The sequence below is a fragment of the Pseudoliparis swirei genome, chromosome 20, assembly GCF_029220125.1.
Source record: "Pseudoliparis swirei isolate HS2019 ecotype Mariana Trench chromosome 20, NWPU_hadal_v1, whole genome shotgun sequence".
In the NCBI taxonomy this organism is placed as follows: domain Eukaryota; kingdom Metazoa; phylum Chordata; class Actinopteri; order Perciformes; family Liparidae; genus Pseudoliparis; species Pseudoliparis swirei.
Window position 1 is genome coordinate 21,569,196 of NC_079407.1, and position 10,317 is coordinate 21,579,512.

At 48.2% G+C, this 10,317-nt stretch overlaps 1 protein-coding gene across 1 annotated transcript; it reads right to left on the reverse strand.

Annotated features, from left to right (window-relative positions):
* Positions 1-333: 333 nt before the first annotated feature.
* LOC130211304 (dnaJ homolog subfamily C member 13-like) lies at positions 334-8,794 on the reverse strand. Its single transcript, XM_056442044.1, has 16 exons — positions 8,621-8,794; positions 7,983-8,078; positions 7,654-7,745; positions 7,328-7,454; positions 6,440-6,519; positions 6,206-6,340; positions 5,235-5,334; positions 5,026-5,133; positions 4,757-4,912; positions 4,596-4,652; positions 4,367-4,488; positions 4,103-4,178; positions 3,843-3,938; positions 3,594-3,728; positions 528-851; positions 334-483 (listed from the first exon to the last, which is right to left on the reverse strand). The coding sequence occupies exons 1-16, from the start codon at positions 8,792-8,794 to the stop codon at positions 334-336; spliced, it is 2,028 nt and encodes a 675-aa protein (XP_056298019.1).
* Between the last annotated feature and the right edge of the window lie 1,523 nt (positions 8,795-10,317).

Genomic DNA, 10,317 nt, shown 5'->3' on the forward strand with positions numbered 1-10,317 from the left:
AGGGGGTGGTTGGGTCCACTTCGAGATGCGCCAAATTTTGAGAGAGACAATAAGGACCCAGGAGATGGAGCTCACAGTGGCGAGGGAGGAAATCAAGGCCCTGAACAACAACAAACAGATCCAGGTGGTTAAGCTCAGAGGGGTTCAGGACGAAAACCAGATTGAAGTTGGACTGTTGAAGACGGAGCTCCAACAGATGAAGGACGAGAATAATCTCCTTGAGGACATCTCTCTAAGACAAAAAAAAAAGAATAGATGGATCTTTGGCAGGAGGATAGAGGGAAGAGAAATAGAGTTAGCAAAGATGAAGTCCAAAATGCAGGCTCTGGGGGACTAGGGTGGCGATGGGTAAGGAGGAGCCGAAGCCCGAGAAGGGACTCGGGGCCTGGAGCCCACGAAGGGACACTCGGCCTGGAGCCGCGGGGACTGGGGCCTGGAGCCGCGAAGGACTCGGGCCTGGAGCCGGGCGAAGGGACTCGGGGCCTGGAGCCGCGAAGGGACACGGGGCCTGGAGCCGGCGAAGGGACACGGGGCCTGGAGCCGGCGTAGAGACTCGGGGAGCCGGAGCCGGCAAAGGGACTCTGGGAGCCGGAGCCGCTGAAGGGACACGGGGCCTGGAGCCCGCGGCAGGACACGGGCCTGGAGCCGCGGCGGGACACGGGCCTGGAGCCGCGGCGACACGGGGCCTGGAGCCGCGAAGGGACACGGGCCTGGAGCCGCGGGGACACGGGCCTGAGCCGCGGGGACACGGGGCCTGGAGCCGGGCGGGACACGGGCCTGGAGCCGGGCGGGACACGGGCCTGGAGCCCGCTGGCGACACGGGGCCTGGAGCCCGCGAAGGGACACTCGGCCTGGAGCCCGCGAAGGGACACTTGGCCTGGAGTCGGCGAAGGGACTCGGGGCCTGGAGCCGGCGAAGGGACACGGGGCCTGGAGCCCGCGAAGGGACACGGGGCCTGGAGCCCGCGAAGGGACACTCGGCCTGGAGCCGGCGAAGGGACTCGGGGCCTGGAGCCCGCGAAGGGACACTCGGCCTGGAGCCCGCGAAGGGACACTCGGCCTGGAGCCGGCGAAGGGACTCGGGGCCTGGAGCCGGCGAAGGGACACGGGGAGCCGGAGCCGCTGAAGGGACACGGGGCCTGGAGCCGCTGAAGGGACACGGGGCCTGGAGCCGGCGAAGGGACAGGGGGAGCCGGAGCAGGGACAGGGGGAGCCGGAGCCGCTGAAGGGACACGGGGCCTGGAGCCGCTGAAGGGACACGGGGCCTGGAGCCGGCGAAGGGACACGGGGAGCCGGAGCCGGCGAAGGGACACGGGGCCTGGAGCCGGCAAAGGGACTCGGGGAGCCGGAGCCGCTGAAGGGACACGGGGAGCCGGCGAAGGGACACGGACCCTAACCCTAACCCTCCCAGTTGACTTCAATCTTTATTCTCTGGCGTCTCTTCCTTAACCCTTGTGTTGCCTTAGGGTCATTTTGACCCGAATCAATATTACACCCTCCCCCCGCCTTCGGGTTAATTTGATCCCATTCAATGTTTAATGTCGGTGTTCTTTCGGTAGTCAACAAACAAACATAAAGTGCCTCACACTTAAACTTGGAAAACAATATTAATTTTAATAATTTTCTGGAGGTTTTAATTGCTGGCGTCAAATTGAACCCAAAGGGTAAAATATGTTAGTAAATATAAAGGTAACAGGAGGGTGAAACATTGAATCGGGTCAAAATGACCCAAAGGCGGGGGGAGGGTGTAATATTGATTCGGGTCAAAATGACCCAAAGGCAACACAAGGGTTAAGATCACGGGCTTTTGGTTTGGGTTCTGAAATCAAAAGAAAAATGAAAGACTTTGATGAGTCGTTTCAGGTAAGTCATTATTATCAACAGCATTATATTGTTGTTCATTCACAGCTTATGGCATGAAGAGAGTAGTGAAGTTGAAAATGGCAACAACGTGAGCATTACTTCACGGACAAGGACACCAGAAATGAATGGCACCAGTAAGGAGAAAAAACGATAACAAATGTTTTTTGAGGATGGAGAAAGACATCGGACAGATATTAGGGACAAAAAACATTGTCATCATTATTATTATTAAACCAACGTAGAAAACAAGGTCATGAAACACAAAACCAAAGTGGGATCCGAGAGTTGGATGTGTTCTGTAATTCTTGCTGGGCGAGACAGTTATGATCATAGTGCTCATGAATCTGTGGCCTCTCTAGAGGATGTTGACACTGGAGCCCTAGCATATGAAGTGATTTCCAAGGTAAACAAATACTTTTCTAAATTAAATTTGAAAATGATGGAAAAGAGCTCCAGAGGCGAAACAGGAGCCTTGGCAAATAATCCTTAATTTATGTTAATTATACTCAAGTTTCAAACAGAAAGTGCTTATTATTTACGGATTACACAACATAACGGGAACTCTGAACGTTCCTCCTCTGTTGACAGCAGGACGAGAAGAGACGAGATCAAATCTATTACCGTCTACCGTATAATGCATTATTGACTTCTTCTCTTCCTGCATCGAGTTGGAGACGCATGTGGCAATCGCTCGTCGATAATAATAGTTCATCGCCTGGCTGAATTATAAAAAACACACCCAATGTGTCACATGAAGACGGAAGAATGTTTGGTTTTTTTGTCAAGAGAAAGAAGATGGAAAGAAAACAGCGTGGATCCCATTGGTCAGTCCTACTTACCAGGTTATTTCTGTCCTGCTGCATTGTTTGACAGCAGAGAAACCACACAGGACAGGGTGAGGGTGGGTGGGTGGGGGTACAACACAGATAGATTATTGTTCCTCGGATCAAACAGATAAATCGAAACAAAAAGGGTCAACGGTCACTAAAGTACATCATAAAACACACAAAACCATCAATAAAATCCTTCATTTATTATCCGACAAATCTGCTTGATATTTATATTCTCCAAGATCACTCGCCGCCAACAACAAATATAAATGAAGCATGTGCTGTAAAAATAAAAGATCATTCGGAAACGTTCAGTGTAAGCAAGCCAATCAAAATATGTCGTTGATCAGCCATTTTGACAAGTGTAGAAAAAGAAAAAGAAGCCGGGAGGTTTCCAGGACAAGTGGGTTAAGAGGCATTGATTCAGTTTGTGGAAGAGCAGGCAGCACGGTCTTATTAATCATTTAGATGGTGCCACCAACCTCAACACCCCCCCCCCCACAGTGTAAAAGAAGGAGATGTTTTTAACACGGCCATGTTCAGACATGCCTGGAGTGGAAAACATCTGTCTTCGCAATTTAAACATGAGTGAGAATGTGCACAAGCAGCTTGAACAGGAGGTGGTGCGAAGCACAGAAAAAGCAGACGCGATTGTTTCTCGACACGTCCCGGTTCCCCAAAGTCAGGCGGCGTCAGAGCCGCCACCGCGCCGCACGCTAAATAAACAGCAGCAGCTGAGAAGTGCGTTATTGACTTTGCCTCTGCCGAAGTGCTCAGCGTCAGCAGGAGGATGCAACAGTTAGAGACACCCGAGAAGAGAGCAACAGGAGCGGCAGCTTGCCTGATTGATAACGGGAAAATCAGCCACTCAGCATCTTTACAAAGATAAATATATCCTCACCTCCTTCTGTGCTATGCCCATTTTATCCCTCCAGTGCATCAACACTATATCGGCCTTTTCCTTGGCGAACTTCTCCACCTCTTTGGCTGCTTTGCCGGCGATCCGCTGCCACTCGGGCACCTTGTTTCGATTGAGCTGGTCGGGAGCAAATATAAAAACAACCATTATAGACTGCGAATACTTTCTGAACGAGCGGTTTGTTCACTTTGCACAAAAAGATAAGACGTGATGCGATGCGGCTGCAGATACCTGGGCCAGCTTCAAGTTGTCGCGGATGTGCATCCGATCCATATCTTTCTCCGGGACTGGGTCAGGACTGTCCAGGTAAGCCAGCAGGCCGGTTGGCTGAGAGCGGGACAGGACAGGAAATGGGTTCAGACGTAAACGGGGTGCCCGCTGCCAGAGAAAAGCATTGGCCTCCATTCTGGAGCCCTTTGCCTGCGTCATATGATACTGATGGCTTCTGTCAAACCTTTTAAAGTCTGCAATGGGCTAATTTGTAGACTTACCAGTATCCTTTTCAGGAGGTTCATGGCAACAGCGTTTTCCGCCGTCCAGAGTCCCACCAGGTGACGACTCAGCTGCCTGAGAAATTGTGCAAGTTGTTTTGTTAGAGAACTCATCTTCCCCGTGTATCCACTGTAGAAACTTCATCTGTCTGGCATGACATACAACGAGTGTTTTTCTTACTTAAATAGAAAGCATTAACTAGCTGCCGGTACCAACAGATCCAAATCATTGTGTGTGAGTGTGTGGATTTATTGTGGTTGGACCTGTTGGTAAGCATCCGCTGGTCAGAGCTGATGGTGAACAAAGACGTGTGCAGATGCCGGGGAAGAGCCCCTTCACTTAAAGCCAGGTCCTGCATCTTGGTGGCTATTTCCTTGTCTCCCTCCTACATTTAAACAAACACATGTTGGTAATCGTCATGAGACATAATTAGATTTCAATCACCGTGAAATTAACACCACCGTAAACAACCGAATCCACATAAAGGATTACCTCAATAATGGCCTTCATCACCAAGCCGGCCCCCTTCACTATTGCCATTGAGGGATGCTAAAGAGAAGGACAGCATAAGTCAACACACGAGCATCTCCTGAATTCACATCATATTCCCATCATAATTAGGGAGGCGCGTTCTATTCACATGGCTCAACTACCTGGAAGAGTTTAAAAAAGGTGCGTCCATCAGAGGCGACCATCTCCAGCAGCATGTCAAACTGCTGGCCCTCTGTGGTTCCACTGTCGGGGGCGCAGAGGGCAAAGGTTAAGAAGTCCAGTAAGGCGCTGATGACCAGAGCTCCTGTTCCATGGTCCTGTAAAGAAAAAGAAGAAAAGAGGGAATGAGCGCCTAGATTTAGGAAACCCACGTCTCTTTCCAAACATAAACTTCTACGCCCAGTTTGCTGACAATAAAAAACAAACGTACCACGTTGGTGATGAATTTTTCGAGCAGGTTTTCCAGGAACTTCTTTGAAGACAGCAGCGAGGCCTTGTTCAGCTGCTCCTGCCTCAGGTCGTAGTCATCGTGCATCGGCTGCAAAGAAACGGCAAGATAAAAGACACACCGGAGTTTCATCTGATTGATGCATTTGTTTGCAGTTGGCTGACGCCCAGATGTTTGGGGGACATACTTACACACATAAGTGCACAGAGCATGTCTACAGCAGCATGCGTCACACTGTTGTTGTTCCGTTTTAAAGCTTTCACGGTCTTTACTCCCAACTTTTCCCTGAACCTAGAACACACAAACATTCACAGAATTATCAACGCCACTGAAATGACCATGCCGTAAAAACGTAGAGGGTTATAAGCAACATAATGTCAACAATACAAATAATGTGTTATTTAAAATCGGTCTGCGGTTGGCTACACAAAGAATGAAATTGCTTCAAAAGCGGCTTGTTGCTTCTTTTGCTCAAAAGGGTGTCACATCCTCTCCTGCACTGAACTACTAAGTTACCATATCAAATAAGTTTCCCTGAAAGCAAAAATAAACCATTTATGTCTTTATAGTAGTCCGTGTCTTGTATAGTGGTCTGAGGGGAACACCAAGCTACTCTGGCAATGAATCATCCAGGAAAACCAATTCTCATTAGCTTCGCAGGAACAAATAATAAACAGTAAATACAGTTCCTCTCATACATCTCAGTGACCTGCAAAGACTATGGGGTTCTCAAATCTTGTGATGTGTAGGAATATAAAAGGATACAAATGGGCAAAGCAGAGAGGGGGGAAAAGATGGAGGAAAGGTCGAGAGGAATCGAGGCAGACGGCTTGACTGAACACGGTGAAGTGACATAACCTCCCTTCTGAAGTGGCTGTCTAAAACGCCTGAGATGAAAGCAGAACCGAGATAAAAGAGGAGAAGGCTGGTCGATAGACGGCAAAGAGAGACTTTGGAAAAGAGTAAAGCGGGATAAGAAACAGAGACAGGCAAAAGGGCAGACTGAGATGTATGGATTCATATTTACGTTACATCTGTGACTCCAGACCCTTGACCAGACCTTGGAATGACAGAGCATGCCTGTTACCAGCAGCTCAACAGAAAGTACACTTCAAAGAAATAAAAGCAGGAGGACACAGGGGCATGACGGTTGAATTCTTACTTGGGCAGCTGGGTAAAGGCCTGGAAGCCGGCCTTGGAGGCCACCAGGCGTCGAATGGCCTGGAAATGGCTCTCCAGCTCCGTGTTAAGAGTCGGCGTTGTTGATGAGCTTCTCTTTGTTCTCGGAGAAAAGACCCTGAAGAGAAGAGAGAGAGAGAGAGGTAAAGACGGGGAAATTCGCATGACTTCTGCTCTGGCCGACTGACATAAAAACACATGGATTGAGCACACTCACATCTTGGGTGACTGCATGCAGCACTCCACTGTAGGAGATGTTGGCGTTGAATCTGAACACTGCATCTGCAAAGTTTCCATCTTAAGCAAAGGGACGAGGAAGGGAACCATTAAACGAGAGAACACTAACCAAAGACATTTGAAGCTTTGACCTTTGGCCATTCAAGTTGTGGGCAGCACGGTGGCTCAGTGGTTAGCACTGTCGCCTCACAGCAAGAAGGCTCTGGGTTCGAATCCCGGTCGTCCCTGTCGTTCCAGGTCCTTTCTGTGTGGAGTTTGCATGTTCTCCTCGTGCCTGCGTGGGTTTACTCCGGGTACTCCGGTTTCCCCCACCATCATAAAGACATGCACCGCAGCCTCACCCCGGTTCGTATGGATGTGAATGAATGTTGGTGGTGGGGGAGGGGCCGTAGGCGCTGATTGGCTGTCACGCTTTCGTCAGTCTGCCCCAGGGCAGCTGTGGCTACTGATGTAGCTCACCACCACCGGTATGACTGTGTGTGTATGACTACAGGACTCTGTAAAGCGACTTTGGGTGCCTTGAGAAGCGCTATTTTTGGGGCGGCTGTAGCTCAGTGGGGTAAGAGGGCCGTCCTGCAACCGCAAGGTCGTGGGTTCGATCCCCGCTCTCCCCATTAGTTGCAAGTCGAAGTGTCCTTGAGCAAGGCACTGAACCCCCAGTTGCTTCCCGGGCGCATCACTGCAGCCCACTGCTCCTTAATAACTAAGGATGGGTTAAATGCAGAGAACTAATTTCCCCTTGGGTATTAATAAAAGTGTATATTTATATAAAATAAATGATTATTATTATTATTATTAATCTCATGAGACAAGGTGCTTGGACTCACTTGGAGGCGCCGTCAGGAACTTGAGTTTGCAAACTCTCCACCTCCTCGTCCACGGGCATGCTCAGCAGGCCCCACCTTTGCCCTCGCTGCGTGGGCGCCATTTTGACGCACACGTCCCTGTTGCCTGATGCGCGGACTCCATCGAGTAGGCTGGCTAACAAAGAGTCCCTACAGACGCACAGAGCGACAGACTCAGCTCAAAGCAATACAGAAGCGCAGTCACCGGAGAGTGCGGCAGACTCGTGCACACAAGCAAATTACTCATGTCGTAAAAATGTGGTTATTACGAGGGAAAAAAAGGCAAATGAGCACGTTTAATAAAGCCACAGGGCCTGTAGTGTAAACACAAAGATGGGTGGATGTGTACCTTTCTGTGGAGGGAAACTTTCTGATCTGACCTGGAATGAATTCAACCGTAAACACCTGAGGGTTGTCCACGTCACAGATGAGAGCAAAAACCTGAGGGGAGACGATGCGAGAGGATGAGAGTGGGAAAAAAAGGGAAAAGCACACAGACTCGGGTGTTTCCGTCCAAGCTGCTAACTTGCAGTGATGAAGTTCATACTCGATGAAACAAGACAATTGACAGCTATCTTCACAGGCGCACCACTAGACAGAACTACGTGGTTGTGGGTGTAAACATTTCAGCTTTGAGGTGACGATGACTCGGTGCCGCTGTAGTTTCTCGGTGCTCACCTCTCCAAAGGGTTTGATGGTGACGATGTTGTACGAAGCCGGGTCTCGCTCCACCAGACAAGTCTCCGTCAGGGCCAGAATACGCTTCACGGGCTCCTAAGGAGAGAGACGGGTCATTCAGAGCACTAAATAGATGATATATTTGCACTCCTTTATTTACACGCTTAACAATTTGCATTGCAACTGCTGCACAACTATTTCCCTCTGGCTAAATAAAGTTTATTCGTGTCTTATTTTATATATTGTACTTAAAGAAAGTGTTAATAAAGATAACTGAGAGCAAAGGTAGGTCAATACTTTGAGATTTGCTTGCGAATGAAAAAATGATAATTGCCATCAAGTTCATTAAAAATATCACAGTTATATATAGACATGCAGATTTGTAAAGTGCAAAGCGTAACACTTTCCAAGAACCGTTTTTAAAACACGAAATACTTACATTTGTATCAATTTACAATATTAAGAGCTTCTAAATGACGTGCTGATGGCCGTCAATGAAATGAAATGAGTCAAATGAAACTGCTGCTCGTGTTTCAAGAAGACCCAACAATCTGTTAAGGGAGTCCTGGTGGGTCCCTGGGCCTCATGTTGAGAACCCCTCCCGCACAGCGAGGCGAACAGGGGGAAGCGGCCCTCACCGGGTGTCGAGGGGTGATCTTCTGCACCACGAACTCGGCCAGCGAGGTGATGCCGTCGTCCGAGCTGTACTTCCCCAACCGGTCCGTCACAAAGTCGTCAAAGGTCAACGCCTCCTTCCGCAGTCGTAGCGTGATACCGATGAAGTTCCCGGCGCGCTCTATGGCGCTGCGCATGTCGTCCCGGTTCTCCGAGGCAAACAGATGCTGAGAAAAAGGGCAACGGCGGAGTTGCTTAAAATAAAATTCAAATATTGCCATAATATTAATAATATTTATTTCTCGCTAACTTTAAATTGAATTCATTCAAAATCCACACAGTAATATCTCATGAAAATAATCATGGACCTAGCTGAGGTCACCAATAACAAGACTGCATTGTAGTTTTTTCAAGAAAGTTACAGATTTGCTTAAAATAAAATTCAAATATTGGAAATATATTACTATTATTTTCTTTATGAAGTGCTTTCATTTATAAATCAAATGTCAGAATGTCTTGATTATCTCTGGATGACACCTTGAGGTACTCTACCATGAATCAGAAGTGAAAGTATTTTGTAACTACGCACCATTGTGTTCTAAATCTATTCTGAAATTAGACACACATTTGCGCATGAATGTGATTTTCTATATCTTTTATTTTGAAATTTTAAATCAGAACATCCAATATTGGAATAATTACCTTCTTTTATGTATTGTATTCATCATTCATTAAATTCGTGATTTTTCATCTCTTCAATTAGTTTAATCTATCACTATATCTGTATTTAAAGGCGTGTTTCGTCATATCACGTTCACCGGAAGTTCGCTCTTATTTTGAAGACAGTTTTCACACGCTCGTACCGTAATGCCTGGTATATACGTGTACTGAAAAAAATTGTGCGGGCTGGCTTGACTGTGTTTTCCGAAGTGGCGGCTGGCTTGACCGCAGTGTCTGAGGGTGGCTTTCCTCCGTAGAGCTGTTTCCCCGTGACAATTGTCCGAAAAACTCTTTTCCAAAATTTAAAAACATTTCACATTTTAATTCTCGACCTCCCCCATAGCTTTTGTGAAATACGCGAAATGTTGGCGATTTTTAACGGCTCTCGGCTCTCTGGGCCCCGACATGACGAGTTAGCTCCGAGGCTAGCCGGCGAAGCAGGCAATGAACGTCGAGACTTCACAACAGATAGATAACGGGTTCAACTCACGGACAGTAAACAATAATTGAAGCGAGCAAACGACAGGCTGGATGAGGCGACGGGGAGAATAGATGAGACCGAGTCCCAGGACTTTGGAACAACAGACAGGAGAAAGTGCATTACTCACCGAGCATCCAGCTAACCGGTTAGCTACTTGCTCGCGTAGCTACGTGGAGCTCTCTGGCTGTGAGGGAACGATACGGGTCTCTGATTGCCCGAATAGTCCAATCACGTGAAATAAGAAACAATGTCGTTGGCCAGGGCGTACATTTCTACGCCCGAAGATTCACGTTTGTTTCATCAGACAATGAGAAGCCGTCCTTGCCGCAAGGACCGTGAAATGTTTGCTCGCGCGCGTGAAAGGGGGCGGGGCTTCTCTCCGTGACGATGAGTGGCGATATATTATTTTTGGTCACATTTAACTTCAGTGGTTGTTGACAGGCTTACGGTCTCCCACACACATTTAGCGCGTCAACACGCTTTTTTTCTTATTTAAATTATTTGGTGTATAACGTTTTT